Raw genomic sequence first — 25,511 nt, forward strand, 5'->3', positions numbered from 1 at the left:
AGGGCATAGAGATCACAGTATTTTATCACCTTGCCAACACATCAGGAACCTAAAACTTTGGATGAGATTGGTAAGTAAATTGTTGCCATATATACTTTCTCTTGCTCCCATAGTGTTGTTGTGGTTGTTTTTGGAGTCTAGCTGGAGGTGGTTCTATGTGTTTTTCCCCTCTTTGGATAACTAGCTCATGGTGACCTTGTTAAGGTACTCCAGTTGTGCCTCTGGAGTAGATGTTGCCAATTTGTTATACTTTGGAAAGATCGTAGATTGGATAACTTCCACTTCAAACACATCTGAGTTGACTGCCATCATTTGTGAAGTTGGACAGACTCGGTCAGTCATTACCACCTATGGATGACCCAGAAAGTCATGAATTTGCCATCTGTCCTGCATCCAGAATGTAGGAAGCACTGCACGGTCAGGATTTGAAAGTAAGACAGGCAGAAGTTAAATTTACTAAAGAAGTAAATTGGTGTAAATTTTAGAGTTGCCAAGATAATAGTGGCTAAGTTGACCCCGTGTACACTAGGCTTTAATACCTCAACAATCCCATATCCTACCTTTTAGTATGTAAGCACCCTGCTGAGACAGCCATATCCTACCTTTTAGTATGTAAGCACCCTGCTGAGACAGCAGTCCTTGAACCTTTCTCACTTTTACTCCTAATATCTGAAGGATTGTCTTCTCACCCCCTCAGCCAAAAAAGAAAACAAATAAATTGACTAACATGTTGGCAAACCGCTCAGAAAAGGGTTAATACTGCAAATGAAGAGTACAAAAGGAATAGTTACAAAGTATAAAAATTATATAAAGCCAGTGTGAGCAACAGAATGCCACCTGAAGGTGTTCAGGAAGATGCTATTACGTACAGGGCCTTCTAGGTATGGTGGTTAGTTGGCCATATCTCTGACAACGCTTGATAGTTCTTTTGATATATTTTGGTAGGACAGTGCCCCAATGAAATATATTCCATCATAATATTTCACTTGTACCACTAAGTTGTCTGACTAGTGGATCATAAATGCTTTCTTTAGCTTGTGCCGTAATGTAATTTGAGTCTTTTTGGTGTCTAAAGACAAGGTGTAGGTTGGCCAAGGGTGCATATCATCTGCTGCAGTGTAGAGGATCTGTGGATTTTATTTTTTTTTGTTGTGTCCCCCCCGCGCGACCTTGTCTGATGGTTATTCTACCTTCACCCACTTAGCCCATTTGTTCTATGGAGTGGAAGCTGTGTATTCCCAAGCTAGGTTACTGCTCTGTTGCCCATTAATCCTTGCTTGGGAATCATATGAGCCCTCCATTCCCCTGTGAGACTCTAGTGGCATGGAGTAGGCTACCTTGCTTCTCGGTAGATGGCCTAGCCTCTCCTCTTGGGATCAGTCCCCCCAGCATCTCTTCTAAGCCTGCAGTCTCTGCCTCTTGAGGGAAAGTGTGCCTTTGCAGTCCTTCTCACCTCATGTGTTAATGGCAGCACGGACTTGGCCAGCTCATGACTCCACTAGGTGGGCACCTTGTGCTTCCACTGGGTATCGCCTGTATGGTGAGCCAGAGCTGCCAGCTGTCTCCCCTAGGAGTGTGGGTGAGCTATCACCAGTCACACTCACTGCTATCTTCCTGACAAGTTCTTTTACACCCCCCCCCCCCCCCCAAGTTGCTACTCAAAATCTGGTCACCTGCTGCATGGATCTGTGAATTATTATTTGAAGACTGGCCTTGATGAACAGGGGAGAAATTATTGCAGAGGCATTTTTTACTCAAATATTGAATCTTTGTCTTTCATGAGGCCGATGATGATCAGGTTGTTCTTTGTTTTATGGTAATTTATCTTTGGTTCTAGCATTGTCTCATGCCATTTTTGGGAAATGTTGCATTTCGTATACAGTTCAGTCTGTCCTGAGATGCTAAATAGACTTTTCACTGCGTACTGTCTAAAGCCAAGCCCTGAGTTTTTAAAGTGCAAGAATATTTTCCGTTACATAGTGTTAATGTCCTTGTTCCTGTGGTTATGTAGGTAATGCACACAGTACATGTACTTAGCAGAGCTGGCTTCTTTTTTACGTGAATTGTTCAGATTTTGTTTTAAAGCTTTGATTGTAGCACTGTCTTAATAAGAGTGTATCTAAAGGTGCTAGAGTAAACTTGATAGACATTTCCTCAGTACACATAATTGAGACTGCATCTGACTGACATCAGTGCACATGACCTCATTCAGACGTCCTTTCATTTTTCCTCAATCTTTTCTTCTGCATGAGTTGTATTAAATTTAAGTTTTGCTCACATGTTCATTTTTCATTTGGTTTTCATGAAAATTCTTTTTCCTCATTGATTTCAACATCTTGTCTGGATAACATTTTTTACCTCGGTATTAGTAGAACTTGTCAAGCCATCCAAGTGCCCTTGTGGGAAGCAGATTACAGTATCATAGTCATTTCACCAACTGTTACGCCGGAGATAAAAGCATGAGATCAGCTGGTGACCTCATTTTTCAGCTTTCAAAAAGTCAGAAGTTGAAGAAACCTTTTCCAAACTTTTTAGTGGCAAAGAAATTGGCCCATACTTTGTGTAGTCTTTCTGAGCAACTGACGTTTTGGATACTTCGTTATACATTTACGTGGACTTTCAAGGTTAAGCCCAAGGAAGGGGAATTGGAGCTTTTGCTCAACAAGCATTCCACAAAAGGAAGCATAAGCACATGTGGGTCACGAAATTTGCCAGAAAAAACGCTTTTCTGCTTTGGAGTCTGACAAGTTTCAGGATCATTTCCCTCATAACCATGGATCTGATATTGTTAATCCTCATTCATTCCTTACGTGTGGGTATCGGTTCCGACCACGAAACCGAGCCGGCCATTTTCCAAGCTCGTGTCAGCTACAAACTGTCGAGCTAAAACTCTTACTCAGAATTCCCCTCTCCTTGTTACCCCAGATTTCGTTTGCCGCACCACCATTCGGTCGTGTCAAGCTACTTCTCTTGAGCCAAGTACAGTATTTTTCTTCATACGAAGTTCTAAGACAACCTTTTTTCACAAAAAAAGTTATTAGATAGTTATCTCTTACCTTATCGCATTTAGCGACTACCCCTTTTCAAACCTTTTCAGCTCCTTTCCTGTCTTTTTACCGCGAGGTAATCCTTTCTTACCATCGTTGGTAAACCCCTTTTCCTTCTTACTGTCTGGTATTTCTTTTGCCATTGCTGGTATTTTTCTGTTTTTTCTTTTTCCTTAACTAACATGACAGATAAAAAAGGTAGCCCAGGGTTTAAAAGATGTTTAGATTGTGGCCATAAATTACCTACTTCAGATGCACATTCCCTGTGAGTCTATTGCTTGGGTGTGCCTCATTTAACAGTTGACCCGCCTTGCAGGATTTGTAAGAATTTCTCTAACAGGACGTTAATTTAGAGGAAAAATAAATTAATTTTGAAGGGGCTACTTAAATCTCCTTTTTCAGAAACTATTTCTGGGTCGGAGTCTTCAACCCCTCCAAGATCCCATAAGAAGAAGAGTGATGAACATAAAAAAGGCCAAGTCTCTTTCTTCATCTCCAGCTGGGGACCCTCAGGAAATGAGACTCAAGAAAGCTAAGCTTTCTGGTTCGGATTTGACTTAATCGGCTCCTGCGCTTGCAGTGCCTAGACCCTCGGCACCGACTAGTGTGCCCCATACCGCGTCTGTACCGAGGAGCTCCTCTGTTCAGACTCCCTTACTGGTACCGACTGCCCAGTCGATGCAGACTGTCATGACATCTATGCATGTTTCGACGCCCATTTCCTTTTCGGCAACGACTACCCTCTCGGTACCGACCATTCAGCTTTCGTCACTGATTTATTTTGGCTCAGGCCTTGGCACCGACAATCTCTTGGGTACCCACCTCCTCGTCGGTGCAGACCACGCCTTTGGCACCAATGATTTCCTTGGTACAGACACCAGTAGTTCAGTCCATTACCACTCCATTGTTCTCAGTGCAGACTACCTCTGTGGTGGGCACCGAGTTTGCTGCGGCCTTGGATAGACCTGACTCTCCCTCAGCCATGTCCGTGAAATCTGCTAGAAGCCTCTCTGAACACGATGTGTTGCGTCTTGTGGATCAAGTGCTTATGACCAGAGGTATTCCACCCCCCAGGACCTATCCTTCCTCGAGAGGTGATCACCCTTTACCAAAGACCCGTACGTATTCTCCTCCTTCATTACCTTTGAAGCCCCTTGATATAGCACAGTCTTCCCCACTATGGTTCCTTTTATGGACCTCACTAAGGAGCCGCAGTTGCCTTTGTGACAGGAGTCTTGCCACGGCCCAGGATGTCAGCTGTGGCGTACATACTTTGGCATTTCACAGCCATCCAGGCACTCCAAGTTGGCGGCTGAGCCACTTAGGCAAGGGCTGACCCCTGCCCTGGGTCCCCAGCCCTCTTCTGGTGGACTGGCCTTCCAGCTTATGGAGAAGGATGTGGCGTCAGTTGGCAATCCTGTACTATCACTCTCCCTGCCCTCCTCTGGACCGCAATGTTCACAAGCCGCTTCTAGCAGACACCGGGCACAAGGGCCTCAGGACATACTCCCACAGGAGACCCATTTTGAGCTGTCTTCCCCATCTTTTCTGAGGAAGATCATCAAAAGAACTCATCCAAGAGGAAGCACATGGACTCCACAGACGAGTCCCTTACTGAAGAAACAGACTTTGATGATGGGGAAGGGTCCCCTTGATTACCCTCTGAGGTATCCTTTGGTGATATCCTTGAAATCCTTAAACAGAGAGGTGACTGGCAGCCCTCCAACCCGGCCTCTGAAGAGTCTGTGTTCCTGCAGGCCTTTCGTGCCCAGCCCCCTAACTTCTGGGTTACACCACCTGCCAACTAACTTGTCCGGCTCGTCGTGCAGCGTTCATGGAAGGCTCCTGACACCGTTGAGTCCATTCCCCGGAGGCCAGATAAAATTTTCTCCCCTCCAGCTAGTGATCTCCATTGGTCCAAAGGTCTTCCTGTAGATGCTTTGGTGGTGGTGGCCGCAACTTAAAAGGACCTGGCGGAAGAAGAAAGCCAGACTGTCCATCCACCCAACAAAGAGTCCCGGGCTCTGGACAGAATAGGGAACCGTACTTTTGCATCAGCGACCTTTGCATTCAGGTCCCTGAACTATATGGCACATTTTACCAGGCTTCAGAGAGACTTAATTTCTGAGCTCTAACTTTGGCTGGAGCTGTGTCTGATGAGGTCAGTGACAAAGTGGCCTCTCAGCTAGCTACCATCGAATTGATATCTAGCTCCTCCATGCGCCTGATATCTCACGCATCAGAAGGAGCCGCTAGAGCGGTGGGTTCAGGCATTGTTTTGAGATGACATGCCTGGATGCGCTTGTGTAATTTCGCGGAACCCTTCAAGGCTTCCTTTCTCAATGCTCCCATCGAAGCTTCATCGTTCGGACCCAAGGTTAAAAGCACACTGGCCAGATGTGAACAGGATGATAAGACCCTTTCTGCTGTGGATGTCCGATGTTCTTCGTGTTTCACTGTTGCAGTCATTACATTTGGGTAATCTGCTGGCAGGTTCCCCTCAGTCAGCCTGATTAACAAAGTCTTGGGTCCTGCGTCGGTTGCTGTTTCTTCTTCCATGACGTCAGGGGTATGAGACATGCAGCCGATGCCATTACATCAGTTTTTCTTGCTGTGTGGTGCCCGAAGCAGAAGCAGTTCGCAAGTGCCAGTCGACCGACTCCTGAAATTTTTGTATTTGAGTTTCAAAACTGAAGTCTTCATCTTAAAGCCAAGTACCTCGTTGGGGGAAATTTTTTCTTGCTCCTTACCGATGTCAGTAAAAGTTAATAATTGCAATATTTGTGGGAAGCAAATACCTCATAAAGATTTTCATTTGTACTGTATTTCTTGCCTAGGCCCTGACCACGACGTACCTTGTTGTCGGTTTTGTGCTTTATTTAACCAGAGCTCTATCCGTCGTCGGTACATTTTTGCCTCTAAATATTTCGGTTCTCGGTGTAATTATCCAGAAATTACATTGGTTTGCCATCCGACTACAGGAATTCCAAAAAAACGCAAAGACAGAGACATGCCGTCGAGGTCCAAAACTGCCGACGACGCTTCTCCTAAGCCAGCCGCCAGTTCGCCGGTACTCAGTGAGGCGCTTTCGCAGCCCCTGATATGCGTTACTTCTGACTTGCAAGCCTCTACTGACACCCATTTGGAGTCCGGTATGCCGCAAGATGCTTCACCTATGGAACCCGCGGATGTCTCTACCTTGGATGGGTCTGGAGCCGCTGTGCAGGCACCGGCTTTTGAGGGTGTATTCAGGCCTACAGACTTGTATATTAAACTGACTCCACCTTCTATTCTAAGGACTAAATCTCAATCTATGTCTAAAAAACTGACGCCCAGGCCCCTATGCCTAAAATCAAATGATCAAAATAGCTGAAGATCTTATTACTCTAATCATGGGTAGTCAACCCTTCTTCTAAGAGGCCTAGGACTGGGCTTGACTATGAATCTTCTGATCAGGACTCTGTTTCTTCTAATTCTTCCAATGACCTGGATTTGTCCTTTCCTACTTATGAGGATTCTGATGCAGAGGATTCCATTCCCTATGCTTCTCCCCCTGAGAACTTTTCTTTTGGGGAAACTTTACATACCTTAAGGGAGCATTTCCAGTGGGGAAAGTCAGGAATTTTCTGAAGTCTACAAAGAGGCTTAGGGAGTTCCTTCTACCTAAGCATAGGCCTTTGGCTATACCTCCTGTACTAGACATTGTTGATGATGTGTTTTCGGAATCCAGTATGGCCCCTGATTTCCTGCCTCCGGCTCCTAGTAAACCTGACCGATACTACAGGGTTCCTAAGTCCCACAAGTTCCTTTTCAAAAATCCTGCTTCAGACCCAGAAACCATTTCTCAGGGGCCCAAGGGCATTAAGGCTTCTACTGCTAAAAATCCTACCCCTTCTGATAGAGAATCCAGGGCGCTGGCTAGATGGGGTAAAAAGGTTTATACTTCTGCAACCTTGGCAGTCAGGGCTTTAGACTGACAATTTCATATGCTAAAATGTCAGCAGCATATTATGGGACTGCTTAAACAGAAAATGATGTTGATTTCTGACTGTGTGGAAAATGAAGATTTACAGGATTTATTGCATTCAGCTGAACAAGTTGGAAAACATACATTGCAATGTGGTTTTGATTCTTTAGAGGCCTCTTGCAGGGCTGCTGTTACTGGGTCTGTGCTTAGAAGGCATTCTTGGCTTAAGGAGCAATCTCTGCCTGATTATGTTAAAGCAAAATTGTTGGATGCTCCTTTAAATCAGGACAACCTGTTTGGCAATAAGGCTGAAGAAGTTCTAAAAAAGATGGAAGATCAAGCTAAATATATGCAAACTGTGCAAGATTTCTTACAAGTGCAACCTCCAAGATTTAGTAGGCACTGGCCTACTAAGAATTGGTCCTTTCCAGCACCTTCCAGATCTACTGAAGCCAAACCTAGACACACCAAAAGCACCAGGTTTCAGTCCCAAGGGACTCTCAGAACCAAGCAGTGTGTGTGTGGGGGGGGGGGGGGGGGGCTCTTCTTCCAAATCTGGAAGTAACAAGACATACTCCTATGGTAAACAGTCTCACTGACTTTCCTTTAAAATTACCAAGCACTTACCTTTTAGCCGCCCCTTTGGGGGGAAAGATTGCTCTTCATGCAAAAAACTGGGAACTCGTAACCCAGGACGAATGGGTTTTAAATATATTGTCCCATGGATACAGATTTCATTTCCACACATTGCCAACACCAAACTGGTGGCCAGACCTGCCCCCAAATCAGTGGGCACAGGCTCAGAAACAAGTACTTTCCCTCCTAAACATGGGGGCTATTCAACTAGTACCAGAAGAGGAAAAGGGACAAGGTTTCTATTCCAGGCTTTTCGTGGTACCCTGAAAAGACAAATCATGGCATCCAATTCTGGACCTGTCTACTTTAAACACCTTTCTGGACATTCCAAAATTTAAGATGCTGACTCTTCACCAGTTACTTCCTATGCTAGGCAAGGATGCCTGGTTGGCAACTCTAGATTTAAAAGAAGCTTACCTGCATATCCCAATCAGGGAAACTTGCAGAAGATACCTGCGCTTCAAAGCAGGCTACTTGCATTATCAGTTCTCTGCACTGCCCTTTGGCTTGTCTACTGTGCCCAGGGTAGTCACAAAGTGCCTGGCTCCAGTAATTGCATTTTGCAGGCAAAGAAATATTCAAATATATCCATACCTGGATGATTGTCTAATTCGGGCAGAAAACCAGGCCATCCTTATAAGTCATCTGGCATTTGTAAAAAGGGTTCTAACTTGTCTAGGGTACACCATAAACGAAAATAAATCACAACTGGTACCCTTTCAACAGATTGCATTCCTGGGTGCAAGCTTGAATACAACTGCCCAGATGGCTTTCCTCATGCCAGAAAAGCAAATTAATTTGGTAACTTACTTCAGGCAAGTGGCCACAAAAACCCTGCTATCTGCAAGTCAAATACTGCAAGCCTTGGGGTTCATGGCCTCCTGCATTCTTCTAATTCCATATGCAAGACTGCATATGAGGAAACTTCAGTGGTACTTAAAAAGTTTATGGAGTCAACATTGTCACAGCCTGGAAACAATGATTCCTAACGTACCTTGCCTACGCCTAGAGTTCCTATGGTGGGCAGAGGCCTGTCACCAAAACAAGGGACTGTAATTCACACTACCCTGTGCCGCCCAAACCCTAACTACAGACGCATCAGACTATGCATGGGGGGCTCACCTGGCAGGGAAGTGCATTCAGGGCAAATTGAGCCCAAGTCAAATGCACCTACATATCAATCAAAAATAAATGTTAGCTGTACAGAATGCTCTGACAGCCTTCAAGGACTACATTCATCCAGGACAACTAATGGTAAAGACGGACAACACCACGGTTATGTGGTACATAAACAAGCAGGGGGGTACACATTCCTACCCCCTCTGTAGACTAGCCATGGCATTGTGGAACACGGCCTTGGGCTACCAAGTGCAACTACAAGCTCAATTCCTGCCAGGAAAACTGAATACACTGGCAGATGGACTAAGCAGAAATATCATGGACCCACACGAGTGGAAACTGGAGCCACGGATTTTCAACATGTTGACAAGCAAATGGGGGAGCCCAGACATAGATCTATTTGCCTCCCCCCAGAACTACCAGTTGGACAAATTTTGCACAAGAACTCCTCACAAAAAAGCCTGGAAAGTGGATGCTCTGTTCTTCAGATGGTAAAACCTATCAGTCTACGCCTTTCCCCCTCTGCTCTCCAAAGTTCTGCTAAAAGTCAAACAGGACAAACCAAAAAATGATTTTGATTGCTCCAGACTGGCCACGCCAACACTGGTACCCACTCCTGCACAGTGTGTCACAAATTTCTTACTGGCACCTTCCTCAAACACCTTCCTTACTGTCTCAGCAGGAGAACCAAATTCTGCACCCTCAGCTCCCAACATTGAACCTTGCAGCTTGGCTAATCACTTAAATTCACCCTTAGCATCCCTCAGCAAACCTGTGATGGATGTCATCTTGTAGGCGAGAAGACCTTGTACTAGAAAATCTTATGCTGACAAATGGAAAAGATTCCGTGCCTGGAATCAATCTCAAGGGATGAGCACAGCAGTGCCCAATTTAACTCAGATTTTGCAGTACTTAACTGAGATGCTTTACAAGGGTTTGTCTTTTTCCTCCATTAAAATCCACGCCTCAGCCATTTCAGCTCATTATAACACAGAACTTCCACTCATCTCTCATCCTCTCCTCAAGCAGTACCCCAGAGCGGCCAAAATCTTGAGACCACCCAGGAGAGCTCCAACTCCAGCCTGGGACCTTAACTTTGTATTGGAGAAACTCACTCTACCTCCTTCCGAGCCAGCTGCTACTGCAGACTTAAAATTTCTTTCTTGGAAAATAGCCTTCCTTTTAGCAATCACTTCAGCTAGAAGGATATCTAAATTACAGGCCCTTATGGCAGTGGAGCCTTTCATCATCTTTCATGCGGACAGGGTGTCACTCAGGACCAATCCATCCTTCATGCCCAAGGTGTTATCCAGTGTGGCTCTTAATCAGTCCATTCATTTGCCAACTTTCTTTCCCAATCCACAGAACAAAGGGGAATGGATTCTGCATTCATTGGATGTGCACAGACAACTTAGATTCTACTTGGACAGGACTAAACCTCGAAGAAAATCTGAATAACTGCTGGTAGCATTTGCTGCAGGGTCAGAGGGGAAGGCTATTTCAAAACAAACCATTTCTAAATGGATAAAGCCATTGCATTCATTTCTGCTATAAGCACCATGGAAAACCAATCCCCCAGGGGATCAGATCTCATTCCACCAGGACTGCATCTACTTCTGTAGCCTTTCTCAGAGGTGTTCCTACCAGGGATATTCTAGTAGCTGCTACCTGGAGTTCAGTTCATACTTTCACCAAGCATTATAATTTACCAATTTTCTCTAAATCCAGAGCTAGCTTTGCCACTGCTGTCTTGCAGGGCCTTATAGCTGGTCCTATTGCTGTATAAATCCATCCTCCCAACCATAGCTTTGGGAATCTACCCAAATGTAATGACTGCAACAGTGAAACACGAGGAACATAGTACAGTTGTGTACACTTACCATAAATGTAGATGTTCGAGTGTATTCACTGTTGCAGTTCTGGTTACCCTCCTTCCAGCCCCCTGCTTTTCTTTTACTATGCTTAAAAGACATTTTGGTGTATTTGCTTTTGGTTGGAGGTATATTTTTGTGTTTTTAATTTTATTTTTCTCCCCATTTGGGGGGCACCTGACATCTGGGGCAAGAAAAACTGATGTAATGGTGTCGGCTGCATGTTTTATACCCTTGATGACCTGACGTCATGGAAGAAGGGACAGCAACTGACGCAGGACCCATGACTTTGCTAATCAGGCCGACTGAGGGCAGCCTGCCAGCAGATTACCCAAATGTAATGACTGCAACAGTGAATACACTCGAACATCTACATTTATGGTAAGTGTACACAACTGTACTTTATTCTTCCCCTCAACAAGCTTCCTCCAGAAACCAGGAGAGTGAGAAGATATGGCACAAAAAGTCTCAAGGTTCTTTTCCGTGACACACAGGCCGAGTTCTCCCCTGGAGGCAGATGGGGAAACTCTCCGGGAAGATGCCCCTTTCGGAGCAGAGGGGTCCGCGTAACCAGGGTTCCAGGGATTCCTTCCCTGGCCAATCCTACCAGCGCTCCTGAAGAGCGGCCCAACTGCTTTCCTCTGGAAGTGGTTGGGGGTCGTTTCTCTTTGTACCCTTCTGCCTGGCTAACCATTACCACGGATTCTTGGGTGCAAACGATAATAACCAGAGGTCATCATATCTCCTAACATCTTTGTCCCCGCTCCCTCAACAAGCTTACCCGATGTTCCACCCAGTTAAAGGGAAGAAGCAGTGTTAGAGATTTCAAAACTGCTAAGAAAGAGTCATCCAAATAGTCCCTCCAGACCAGATAGGATCCGGATTCTACTCAAGACTATTTTGGTGCCAAAGAAAACCAGGGACTGGAGACCAATTTTGGATCTCCGTGTATTGAACAGGTTTGTAAACGTGCAGAAATTCCGGATGGTCACAATACAGTCTATTCTTCCGCTTCTGGAAAAAGACGATTGGATGTGCTCGATAGATCTTCAAGATGCGTACTACCACATAAAAGTGGACAGACCATCAAGATGATTCCTTCGCTTCCATGCGGGAGCCAGCCATTACCAGTTCAGAGTACTGCCCTTCAGACTCTCTACAGCCCCCAGAGTGTTCACAAAGTGCATGGCAGTCATCACAGCTCGCGTGTGACTACAAGGATTCCTGGTGTTTCCATACCTAGACGAGTGGCTCATCACCACCCCCACCAGACATCTATTGGGAGAAGCCCTGGCATACTCTCTCCTCGCTGCATAAAGGCTAGACATAACCATAAACTGGCAAAAATCCAATCTCACCCCATCTCAGTCCATAGAATTCATAGGGATCATCTGGAATACAAAGAATTGCAGAGCATCCATTCCAGAGCACAGAATTCTAAGGATAAAGCAGCAACTGATTCCAGTCCTTTCAAGGGAGAAATCTACAGCTCATTCTGTTCTCCATTTGTTGGGTTCCATGGCAGCCTTCATTACGATTGTCTCCCTGGCCAGGTTTCACATGAGGTTTCTACAATGCCTACTGCTCACACAATGGTATCCCTTTCAGTACCCTCTTTCAGCCAAGATTCGGGTAACTCACAGGTGCAAACAAGATCTAAATTGGTGGATGGCGTGCAATCCGTCACAATGGTCTCGTCCCTTCTCCCCCCAACAGCCCAAGGCTACAGTGACCACGGACGCCTCCCTGATGGGTTGGGGGGGCTATTTCAGGGACAGACAGTCCAAGGTACTTGGTCCAAAATGGAGGCCCATCTGCATATATGTTCTGGAGCTGAGTGCGGTGCTTCTGGCATTGCAAGCATTTCATCCCCTGCTGCCATCTGGGACTATTGTGATACAATCAGACAACATGGCGATGGTCTGGTGCATCAACAAACAAGGTGGAACCAAATCTGAGGATATGGCAATGGGCGATGGCTACCAACCACTTTCTTCTAGCAGCGCACATTCCCGGGAGTTCCAAGGTGATAGAAGACAGACTCAGCAGGTGTATTCTACAACCTCATGAGTGGTCCCTGAATCCCTTGATAGCGACTGAGATTTTCAACCGCTGGGATCTTACTTGCTGCGACCTGTTTGCATCCCCAACCAACTACAAATGCCGCAACTATTTCTCCCTGATTCCCCCTCCGGGACAATCACCCAGGGGCGCTCTAGTTCACGATTGGCCCTCGGGTCTGCTTTATGCATTTCCACCTCTCCCCCTCATTCCCCAGTTTCCGAAGAAAGCCCTCTGGTTGAAGAGCAAAGTAATCCTCATAGCGCCCTATTGGCCTCGTCAGATTTGGTTTCCCTTCCTTTGGCCTCACCTGCTAGATCAACCGTGGATTCTCCATCCAGCCCTGGGGTTGATCTCCCATCCGCAGAATCTGATTCACCCCAACCTGAGCAGCTTGACGCTCACAGCTTGGCTCCTCCTATTCTTTTGATTGTCAGGCAGAATGATCTTTCTTTGCCAGTACGTGACATTCTTATTGTATCTCATAAGTCTTCCACCAGAATTACATATCTCAGCAAGTGGAAAAGATTTACTTTTTGGCTGAAAAAAAAAACAAGCGGATCCTTTTTCAGCACCAGTGTCGATAGTACTGGAATATCTGTCTACTCTATTTCAGTCCGGTCTATCTGCCTCTACCATTAGAGTTCATTTGGCTGCATTATCTACTATTCATGATGGTGTCCAAGACTCTTCCCTTATGTCACACAAGTTATGCAAGACCTTCATAAAAGGCGTGAATCATCTAAGACCTCCTTTAAGAGAACCTACTCAACCATGGGACCTGTCATTAGTCCTTAAAGCTTTGACAATGCCACCTTTCGAACCAGCTTCTTCTTGCGACCTCAAATATTCGTCATGGAAATCCTTGTTTTTGGTCACCATTACTTCCGCCAGACGCATCTCTGAGCTTCAAGCCTTATGCATCAAGAGTCCATATTTAATTTTTCATAGAGATAGAGTGTCATTGACAACTAATCCTTCCTTTCTGCCAAAAGTGATCTCTGAAATGTCCATTAATCAAACCATTGAATTGCCAGTTTTCTTCCCCAGTCATTCAAACAGAGGAGAGTATTGCCTACATACTCTAGATATTCGCAGGCAAATTCACTTCTACTTGAACAGGGACTAAGGCTTCTCGTAAATCAGACCAGTTATTTTTGGCCTATTCGTGACCTAGATTAGGATGTGCTGTTGCTAAGGTCACATTGTCTAAATGGATAAAAGGCTGCGTGACCTTCATTTATAGACAACGTAATATTCCATTACCTACTACCATAAAGGCTCATTCTACAAGGTCAGAGACAACATTTGTGCAGCTGCAACTTGGGCTACTCCTCATACCTTCATCAATCATTATAAATTGGATTTGGCCTCCAGGGGAAGAGCATCTTTTGGTTCTGTTGTGCTCAGGAATGTCCTTCCATGAGAGCCTCCAGGAATAAAGGTAGCCAGGGACTCTGTCCCACATGTAAGGAATGAAAGAGGATTAACAATATCAGATAAAGATGTTATGTCATACCATAATGTTCCATCTGTATTGTTGATCCTCGTTCAGTCATTACGACCCTCCCTCCTTCCCCTTCCTGTGGCTTCTATTGGATCTCACCGTCCGTTTCTGTTAGGTCATTTGACTAGAGGTAGCCTCTACCTTCTTTTGACTTGCAAACTCAATCTGAGGTAACAGGGAGAGGGGAATTCTGGGTAAGAGTTTTAGCTTGAGAGTTTGTAGCTGACGCGAGCTTGGAAGATGGCTGGCTCGGTTCCAAGGTTGGAACCAATACCCACACGTAATGACTGAATGAGGATCAACAATACAGATGGAACGTTATGGTAAGACATAATTTCTTTTTCATTATGTGTGTAAGATAAGTTTGGGTGCCCTTTATTTGTCCTGGAGTACCCATCCTTCAGGGAGCTCCTTTGGGCTGTTGCTAGTCAAGAATCTGGCTTTAATAGGGGACATTTTTGTCCCTAACGGGGAGGTTCTAAGAGAGTTATAGGGCTTCCTTAATAAATGCCCGAAATAGTAGATCCCTTTATGGATAATTTCAGAGATGATTTTTGCGCCAGTTCATCACACTGGTACCACTGAAAGCTGACCAGGTCTTTTGAGGTTTTCCACTAGCAATCATATCCTAACATCTGCTTTGTGACTGTCCGAAAGAATCCCGGTTGTCATTTGGCAGAGGCTCATCCTGTAGTCTGTGAGGAGATCAGGAGTCTGAGTCACTATACAAAGTGAGGAGTTACTTGCTGTGCTGTTAATGTGAAATTGGTGAATGTTTAATACCTGCGTTTTATATTGAAAGAAGTCCAGTATAGACAAGATATTGAAGCCTGTAGATCTGTTACTGGTTGAGCAGAGCATACCTGTTGGGCAATAAAGTAACAATGGCAGGAAATGTCAGCTTCCCCTGTTGTTGTTTTCATCCACTGTTGTCACTCTTGTCTGTAGAAGATATCAAGTCATACTTTATTTATTTTTATTTATTACATTTGTTTACCGGGAAAGTCCACCTGGCTTAGATGACCACATTTTCAGTGGAGGCCTGGGGAGAAAATCTCTACCTACATTAAAATACATACAAGAAAATAACAGAACGATACAGGTATATATACATTCACAGTGCATGGAAATATTTTGAGCAGAACAGTGCAGATTATTTACATCCATAGTATGAACATAGTGGTACAAATTATTTACATGCATAATACACATCTGTATTATGTAATATTAGCAGTGTTGTTGGAGTCGGTATAGAGTATCAGAGTAAGGATAATAATTGTTGGAGATTTGTAGTCCTAATTAGCTGGAATTTAGCAAGAAATAGTGACAGCTCATGGAGTTAGTTATGGAAAGAAAACATGGAAAAGTTATGCAAGTATTTAGATGGAGTAAAAGTAAGGTTGTAATGGATGGGATCAGGTTTTGTGGAGAGTTAATATGGCACATGTACAATGCCAGAGAGAAGACGGATGTAGTCTGAGGGACTTCTAAAAGAAAGCAGGATTACTAATTGTTCTGATCTTAGATAGGAGGTTATTCCATAGTTTTGAGACAGTAAGAGTACAGCATTTGGCCAACTGAGAGATTGGGTTTTTCAACTTTCAGTAACATTTTGTTTTCAGATCTAAGAGGTCAGTTAGGCTGATATGGAGAGGAGCAGGTTGTTGGTTTGTATAAACGTTTGTGTGTAGTAGTTAATTGTAAATAATTGAGGTAGTGTGGAAGTTCAAGTCAGTTTAGTTTAAGTAGAGAGGAACAGTAGTGGTCTGTTAACTTTGCATTTGTTACAAATTTAGCAACCTTATTATAGCATGAGTCAAGTTTAGTTTTCAGGGAGGACTGGATATTGGTAAGGATAGGGGTGCCATATAGTAGAGATTGGTGCAGGAATGATTAAGATATAGACTTTTTTTGCAAAGAAGTTAAGGAAATACATGTGCCTATAAAAGATACCTAGTTTTTGATGTGTTTTTTTGATGTTGCTGTGGATATGAAGGTTGAATGTTAGATTATCAGTGATAACAGGTGCATAACCCAGAGACTGCCCATGCTCTGGAATAGACTTTCCATACATGTCAAGCAGAGCACCTCACTAGCCCTCTTCAAGAGAAATCCTGATGAGTGGATGGGAAATAGAAAGTTCACCCCAGGGATCACTGCACTGGCTCTATTTGATAGAGGCACTGAGAACTAACGACAGGTGGCACAATGCTAGGGCACTTCTATGGGCTAGGCTTGTAAAGGCCCCAGGGTGATTAGCCTAGTACACACCTATGAACCTATGATGACACCTAACAATTTAGTATTTGGAATGACTTCAGTGATGGTGTTGCTTTGGGAGTGGACAGGGAATTTGTTCTTGTTGAGAGAGGTGTTTTATGGGGGTGAATATTAAGAGATTTGTTTTATTGGGGTTTAGGGTGAGATGATTCTTTGACATCCAGGCATCAGTTGACAGATGGATTTGGTAGTGCAGATTATTGTAGAGTCATCTGTATATTGGATAACAGTGCCATGGGTAAGAGTAGTATGGAAGCTGTTGATAAATACACTAAGTAGGAGGGGACCCAATATACATCATTGGGATACAGCTGTAGTTGTGTTGAGGAAAGAAGAGCAGGAATGTTGCCATATGGTCGATTGTTGCCTGTTGGTGAGAAGTTTATTGCTTGTTGGTGAGACTGTTAGAAAACCAGTGTAAGGTTGGGGGTGAGATACCAAAATTGGAGAGTTTGGTGAGCAGAAGGGGATGGGAAACTGCATCGAAGGCCTTTGATAGGTCAAGAATGACTGCATAGACCACTCACACAGGTAATCCTATCAAAAGATGTAGATTAGCCATGGCCTGTGGTCATGGCACTCCCAACAGGCTACTAAGTGATACCACAGGGGAAACAAAAGGTTCTGCAGCTGCCATGGGGATAATCAGCAGGAGATGTACCCCAGCTATACTGACGCTAACAGAGCAGGCCTTGCCTGCAGTGTTGCAGCGGTAGCATTGTCTCCTCACAGCAAGAGGTTCTTCGGTTCGATTCTCAGCTGGAGTGCCTTTTTTGTGGAGTCTGCATGTCCTTCCTGCATTTATGTGGGTTTCCTCTGGGTGCTCTGGTTTCTTCCCATGTTACAAAGACATGCATCTAGAGCGTTTCTCCCTGGGCCTCCGCTGAAAATTGGCTTCGTTCCAAGTCTGGTTTTCCTGGTTAACAAATGTTAAATAAGTAAATATCTACCCTTAAGTAGAAGACTGTGCTATTCAGGCCGACTTTCTGCAACATTTTGTTGGTCATTATTGCGATAGTCCTTGTGTTTTCAGGATTCCTATGTTAAAATAGTAAAAGAAGGAAATCAGATTTAACATTGGTGCACCTGAAAACTTTTCTGGATGCAGTATTGGATTTAGGGTAGTTAATTATTTTCTGCTAGGACAGCAAGACCATTTTTTAACAAGGTAATATCACTATCTGTTTTGCGAGTGTTCTAAATCAGACTTGTCTACAAGGACATTTATTGTACTTGCCTGGGCAGTAACTTAGCCTACATCCTGCTATTTCTCAGTGGTAGGCTTCAAGTGAGTGTCAGCATTGCCTGCACAATTTGTGGAATTGGATGCCAAATCCTTTAGATCTCTCTGTCCCTCAAATCCCACATTTGGTGAAGGATTGAACTAATGATTAATGATGAATCCATTTGTATCTGGGCTAAACCTATTCTGTCATCACAGATAGTAGCCTTACCGAGAGCCGATGCTTCAGGCTGTAGCTTTGGTGCTCAAATTCCACATTGGTCAGTCCAAGACAAGCATCTTCATTCCAAAGAAAGATGCATGTCATCCTAAAAGAATTGATACTGATACTTCTAATTCAGAATTATTTTCCTACCACATAAATGCTTAAAGTAAATTCTGATGGCTCAATGACAACATGAACGTTGGCACAAGGTTTACCAGCTTTACCGGACTAGCCATGCAAGTCTGGGAAGTGTTATTGTCTGTATGTCACTGGATACTTCTAGATGTAGAGAATTTTCTATTAGACAGCCAAAGCCACACATTTCATCTAGATTCATAACCGGCAGCTTCATCTTGACTCCAAGTTTTCCTGGGTTTGTATAGAGATCTGCTTGCTTTTCCAAAGGCTCCTTACCCACATATTGTACCAGATTTTACATAACCGTGTTAGTACCGTGGGGTAACAGTCTACTAAGCACATCTTCCCTTCTTCCTTTGGTTCAGAGGATTCTGCAAAAAGAAGTAAAGAAAAAGAAAAACCTTGGCTGTTCTTGGATTGTTTTGGTCCAGACAGCCATGGTTCCACATTTAGGATATTGTCTTCCTTCCCTCCTCACTCAGGACAATTTTCTCTTTCAGCATCATAGTAATATTCTGCATCTGACCTTAAAAGTTCCTACATTTCACAACTTGGGATCTTTAAATACTTTATTCCTAAGCAAGATTTTTTTTCGTAGGTTTTAGCTCATCATGAAGCAGAGAGTCTGGTAGACATTTTTGAAATGAGAGATTTTCTCATTCTCACAGTTAATTTTCACTTATCACTTAATGTTGAAGCCCACATTAAAATAATTTGTATTAACGATCTGTGTTTGCCAGTGTTGCATGGTTGAGATGTTTGCATATACACTGTTGACTTTGGTAACATATTTATCCAAATTGACTTGTCTATTTGAGAATAATTTCTCTGCCATCTCTTGCTAGTAATTTTATGCTGCAGCCAGAAAGGCATCTTTTCAAGCACTTGTCTTGTAGTTCCTTTGCTAAATTGTCTTGCTAGTGAGTTCTGAATGTGTTTGTTCTTTGTCACAAGGCTTCCCAAAAAAGACAGCAATTAAATTATTACGGCAGAACGAAGTTTGAGAATGCATTTTTTTATAAATACAAGTTTCCTAACTTAAATAATTGCATTATTTAAATGTCATAGTACAAGTACAGAATCTTTTTTTTGTGCTTTAAGTTGAAAATGTAGTGTATGACTGTATGCAGACGCTACAGCTGTATGTGTAATAAAAGTGTTTAATTGTGGCGGCCATTTTTCTGGACACCCATTATGTAGACATAAATGAAGAAACTTTCTGGCAGCTGGAGAAGGTAATTTGCGCCTTAAAGCAAGTGTAGAAAAGTAAGTTATTTACTGATTGGTTAGTTGGTCGCCATTACTCATACAGTATTTTGTTGTAATCAATTTTTCTGTTTCTAAAATTGATGTCTCTTGCTTTCCTGGGTCAAAACTGAAACTAGATCTCTAAATCTTCTGCTGTTTCACTCAGATGCTGAAATGTTGGCCTCTTTACCCAGCGAGTATGCAGACTGTATAAGTGAGAAAGTAAAAGTGATGATTTTTTTTTTTTTTTTTTTTTTTTACTTCTTGCTGCCAGTCTCTGAAGTTTGTCCATTTGTTTCCCCATATAATGGGTCAAGAGTGAACTAAGAGGAGCTGTTATCTAAACAGTCATCAGGAGTTTATGGACCTAACACAACAATGCATGCCCTTTGATCTAACTCCTCAAGACAGCCCTGCTTGTCCCCTCCTTGAAACCAGGCTCCCATAGAGTCTGCAGTTTCCACTGGGATTCATTTATGGGAATGTGCACCCCAGGCGAGAGTTCTCATCCACCTCCCCAAGAAGACCAAGCTGGCAAATCCGTGTCACTGCTGCCCCCCACCCCCACCCCATACTAGCTCCAGGAGGTGTTAAGCTGCAGTATATTGAGGTGAAAATGCTTGTTTGCATTTCAGAACTCTTAAGTGATTAATTACCTTCACAGATTGATGTAATGTTTATATCACTGTTGCTTTTTCATTGGAAGGTTTCTGTGGTCTACATTTGTAAATTGATATTAGCTCTTTGTTCTGTATAGCAATGTGTCTCTCAGAACGAGTTGTTAAATCCTTTAATGTCGCTGTGAGAACCATATTGAAACACTGACAGTGGAAATGTACAAATTGCTGAACCACTACTCTAAAACTGAAATTATTGCGGACCTAAATAGGGTGCTGATTGTACAGGCAGACAGTCATATCTGAACTTCACTTATTCTTGCATGTTAAGAGTTATTCTGAGCTGTTAGATTTTAGGTGGTAAATAAATTTGTGGGAAAAATCTAAGAAAATTGGAAAGCAACATTTCATTTTCATTCTCTTTATTTTTTTGTTTTGTAGCACATTTGTCGCTCAGCTACTTTGGCAGGGTGGGGAGAGCTGTATGGTAGAACCAGTTATAATTATATTTTTTCTGGTGAGTATGGCATTTAATCTGATGCTTGTTTTTGAGTCATAGTAATGTTGTTATCCTCCTCCATTTAGCATTTGTTGCTGTATAACATATTTACTTTTTCAGTATTTTGTCTTCCAGAATGCTTATTTTTAGATTAACATAATCCCCCCTTTTTTACAACTATATACTCATAAATAAATATGCTTGTTTGTAATTTATTGTAAAAGTTTGTTTAAGGATTTTTTGTTCGTAAGTTAAGATCCAGTAGGCAGCAATTCTTGCATTTCTCAGGGACTTAGGAGTAATAAATAGTGAATGTTTTAAGTGTCCTGAAAGTGAAAATTTACCCCAGATTACTCTGTAAAAGTGTTGTTCTGTGCACTGATTTCAGTTTTGAGTTGGTTGATGTGCTGGTTTTGTTGCCTGGTAGGAGCTGTGCAGACTGATTGCATATCTTTTTTTGCCTTCATTAGGAGGATTAGATGATGCCTGGACTGACTCTGATGATATACCATCAGATGACTTTGCTGTGAGGTAGGTGCATTTCTGCTGAAAACCTGTTTCATAATAAGGACAAAAAGAACTTGGGATAGTTTATGCAGTGTCAGAAGTAATGATTCCCCTTTATCTTCCCATCTTTAGTCTGAAAAAATAAGTTGTCTGTTTTCCCTGAATTATTAAATGCTATGTTTGGGAATGGAAGTTATTTTCAAGTCGAGTAGTGTCTGTTAAGCAAGTCTCAAGTCATGGTGGTTTAACCCATTTTCTGAAGGTGCCATTTTACCTCTACACCACTATACAGCACTGTCACTTAAGAGAACATTTCTATTTTTTCTTCTAATTTAAACAGCAAATGAAAATGTCTCCCAGTTAAAAAAGGGGGCAAAGAAATTATATTTGAATAACTGAATGGGCTAACGAAAAGAAGATTGATGTCTGTGTAGTAATTATACTAATAAAAATTCCTTTGTTTTCATTGCCTCCAAATCTCCCAGTGAAAAACTGCATTTGTTTTACACAGATGTCTGCATTGCTGTCTTTTGTGTAATAGGTCATATCCCGTGTCAGTCCAAGTCACTCATAGGCTTTCTAGTATTTGTTTTATTTATTTTTTTTAAAAATAAGGTTTCATTCATACCATGTTTCGTTGACTGGTCTGATGGTTTTGGGTACGGTACTGCAATTATTCTGAATATGCATTATGAGACTGAAGTCTCAGTTGCTCAACAGGTACCACAATTGACTTTGATGCAAGAGGTTGTGGATTATCTTCCTACCCCAGGTAGATGGATTACTCTTCCATTTCTGACACTGCAGTTGCAGCATAAGGGGGGTTCTGCACTCCTGACATGACATTAAACCAAGGCACCATCTGCCCAAGTTGATGGTAACACAGGTGGATGTAAAAGATTGCACAACACTTTTCAAAAAGATTAGGGGAAATTCATGGTGAACTAGTCATATTTCCCCGAGATAGAATGAATACCACCCGGTGGCTCTATCAAAAAAAGACCATTGTTCTAGTAGAACTAACCTAGTAAGCAACGCATAAATAATTTCTTGCATACCCTTGGACCAAAACCTAAGATTTTGCAGAATGTCAGCAGTAGAGTGCCAAACATCAGAAATACTTTCAGTAGGGATCTAAACCCATTTTGCACTGTCAATGGAGTAGTTTGGAGGGACATGTATATATAAATGAGAAAGAAAGAGAGATACTTATAGATGTATACTGATCAAAAATATTGCATGGAATAATATGACATGTTAGGTGGATGGAAAAAAACATATTTTATGTAACAAAAACAATAAACCAACACTGATGTGATTTAAAAAGACTTTTCTAGCTGCAAAAAGAGAATAAAAGAGAAACCGGTTTCACTTAAATAAACTTTGTCAGAACATCTGTATTACTTAAGTGATCATGTGGTAAACACCAATAAAACACCAGCAGTATGTCATGAAAAGGACAATTGTTAGGCAGTTTCCCATCTAAATACTAACCAAGCCTGTACCTGCTTAGCTACTAAATCAAGGAAGATCAGGCTCATTCAATTAGACATGACCAGTCATTCTTTCTATTCTACATACACATTCTAAATGTTCATTGAGGCTAAACAGCTGGAACAGCCAGTTTCTTTTATATGACATCACAGCTCTTCTGATAAACACCCGTAGCATGCAAACCAGTTTAAAAATATATTCAAGTAGTTTTGCATTAAAACTACTATTACCAGGCCAAATCCCATCCACATGCTAACCAAACCCAACCCTGCTTAACTTCCAAGAACAGGTAATTCAGCTTAATCAAGAAAAAGGCCATACATTTTTTTCTTTATGCAGGTTATATATATTCATTGAGACCAGCTGGATACAGTGCATCGGTGCTAAGTATCCAGAACCTTTCTTTAGAATCTAAAGTAGTTTTTACAGCATCCCGACCTGCACCATAAATTTTTATTTGACCCATTCTTAACTTAGCTGTAGGGTGAACCTTCTTATGTTTAGAGTGCACTCCTGTCCCTGCAACAGTTGATGTCACTTAAATGGGAGCTCACACATTAAACTTTCTGCTGGTTTGAAAACATAAAAAAACACCACATGTATATCGTACAAGATGAACAACAGATTTACTTTCACATGTTGTATGTTGTCTAGTACCATATGTCCTTTATGAATTGTGTGTAGAGAAACACTGACAGTTAAAATTGTTTACCTAAAAGAACGGTGTTCACAAGGACTACATCCAGTTTTGTTGCAGCACAGGTGTGTTTTTTTCCCCACACATTTATAACCAGATAGACACTGTACAATATTCCGATCTCTCTTGTAACTAAATTTACAGTAATCTGGCAGATATTTGCTCAAAACTGGATTGCAGCATTGGCCAAAATTTGTTAATTTGTTTAATGCAAAAACTGTTCATTTCATAAGTGATGGAAAAGATTTTTTATATATGCAATGTATATATATTTTTGTGAGAGGTGCATGTCTGCATGCATGAGTCTGTGCATGTATATGTATATGTATGTCCATATCTTCTTTTCTTCTTTCAGCTTTTCCCAGTTAGGGGTCACCACAGCGGAACACCTGTCTGCTCATGATTGGCAGTGAAGTTTTACGGTGTTGAGTTGCCAGCCCAGCGCCCAACCTTCCACAGAAGGTACACACATGCTCGCACTCACGCCTAGGCCCAATTTGGAGTGTCCAATCCACCTACAGCATGTCTTTGGAATGTGGGAGGAAACCGGAGCACCCCGGAGAAAACCCACACGACCACATGGAGGACATGCAGACTCCACATAGAAGGCACCCCAGCTGAGAATCGAACTGAAGAACCTCTTGCTTTGAGGCGTAAATGCTAACTGCTGCACCACCATGGCCACCCATATGTATATCCATCAAAAATAAAAATATTCAACAGCAGGGTATTAAACTCAAACCTTCAAGTAAAATGACGCTATGGCCTGAGTCCAAGGAGCTTTCCATTCAAGATAAAAAGTTTAAAAAAGGACATTTATTTAGCATTTTTGTCATCACACAAACAGAACTTCATTTCCATAATACCACACACTGCAATTTATATGATTTTAAATGTAACTAATTAAATGACTGCTTGCAAGATTTAAAAACATAGAATACAATTTTAATGCAATGACTGAATACATTATAATTCGACCAACACTTAAATCAATAAATAACTTGTATAAACTTTAAAAATGAAATTTAAAAATCAGCCCTTTGGTGAACCTTTACTGTAATTTAGTTGTTCTCAACTTTAAAACAGGCTGAATAGATGCGCAATCATTAATTCCTGGGTAATATATGGCATGTACCTTAAGTTGCCATCTAACTTATTTATTCCCTAATGCTGTTTTAGAATAAAGGACATAGATGGCAATTTAAGCTATGCATTTATTCAGCCTGTTTCAAAGCCCCCCCCCCTTTGCAAAATTGTAAGAAACGTAGATTTTTTTTTGAGTTTAAAAAGTCTATCAGACATAGATCCTTATAGGTATATCATATATATCTATCTATCTATATATCTGTCTATATATATATATATATATATATATATATATATATATACACACACACACACACACACACACACACACACACACACACACACACACACACACACACGTGTGTGTATTTATTATATATATATTTATATGTAGATATATACATATACACATATGTATGGGTATACAGTGGGTATAAAAAGTGTACACACCCTTGTTAAAATGCCAGGTCTTTGGGACACAAAAATTGATATCACAATAAATCATTTCAAAACTTTTCTGACCTGTAATGTGACCTATAACCTGTACAATTCAATTGAAAAACAAACTGATCTGTCAGAGGAAAAATATAAAAAATAAAAAACGTACAATAAGCTGGTTGCATCAGTGTGCACACCCTTAAACTAATACTTTGTTAGAGCACTTTTTGATTTAATTACAACATTGTCTTCCTGGGTAGGAGTCTACCAGCATGGCACATCTTGACTTGGCAATATTTCCCCACTCTTCCTTGCAAAAGTGCTCCAAATCTGTCAGATTGTGAGGGTGTCTCTTGTGCATAACTCTCTTCAGCTCACCCCCCAGGTTTTCTATTGGATTTAGGTCTGGGCTCTGGCTTGGCCATTCCAAAACTTTGGTGAACCCATTCCTTTGTTGATTTGGATGTATGCTTGGGGTCATTGTCATGTTGAAAGGTGAAATTCCTCTTTGCCTGAAGGTTTTGGGCTAAAAGTGACTGGTATTTGTAACTGTTCATAATTCCCCCTGTCTTGACTAAAGCCCCAGTTTCAGCTGAAGAAAGGCAACCCCAAAGCATGATACTGCCATAACCATGCTTCACCGCAGGGATGGTGATCTTTTGGTGATGCGAAGTGTTGTTTTTGTGCCAAATGTACCTTTGGGATTTGTGGCCAAAACGTTCAACCTTAGTCTCATCAGACCATAAAACATTTTCCCCACATGCTTTTGGGAGACTTGATGTATTGTTTTGAAATATTAGCTGGGCCTGGATGTTTTTCTGTGTAAGAAAAGGCTTCAGTCTTTCAACCCT

General features: G+C 42.2%; 1 protein-coding gene across 2 annotated transcripts in view; it reads left to right on the forward strand.

Moving 5' to 3' along the window:
* Window positions 1-25,511, forward strand: part of MTMR14 (myotubularin related protein 14) — a 1,239,106-nt gene that overhangs the window by 234,113 nt on the left and 979,482 nt on the right. For both annotated transcript variants that reach the window (XM_044078037.1, XM_044078038.1), the window contains exons 4-5: window positions 20,381-20,456; window positions 20,909-20,969. In XM_044078037.1, coding sequence (XP_043933972.1) covers window positions 20,381-20,456; window positions 20,909-20,969 — 137 coding nt within the window. The remainder of the gene's footprint in view (window positions 1-20,380; window positions 20,457-20,908; window positions 20,970-25,511) is intronic.

The sequence above is a fragment of the Protopterus annectens genome, chromosome 7.part0 (assembly GCF_019279795.1).
Source record: "Protopterus annectens isolate FY-2018-M chromosome 7.part0, PAN1.0, whole genome shotgun sequence".
Taxonomy (NCBI): Eukaryota; Metazoa; Chordata; order Ceratodontiformes; family Protopteridae; genus Protopterus; species Protopterus annectens.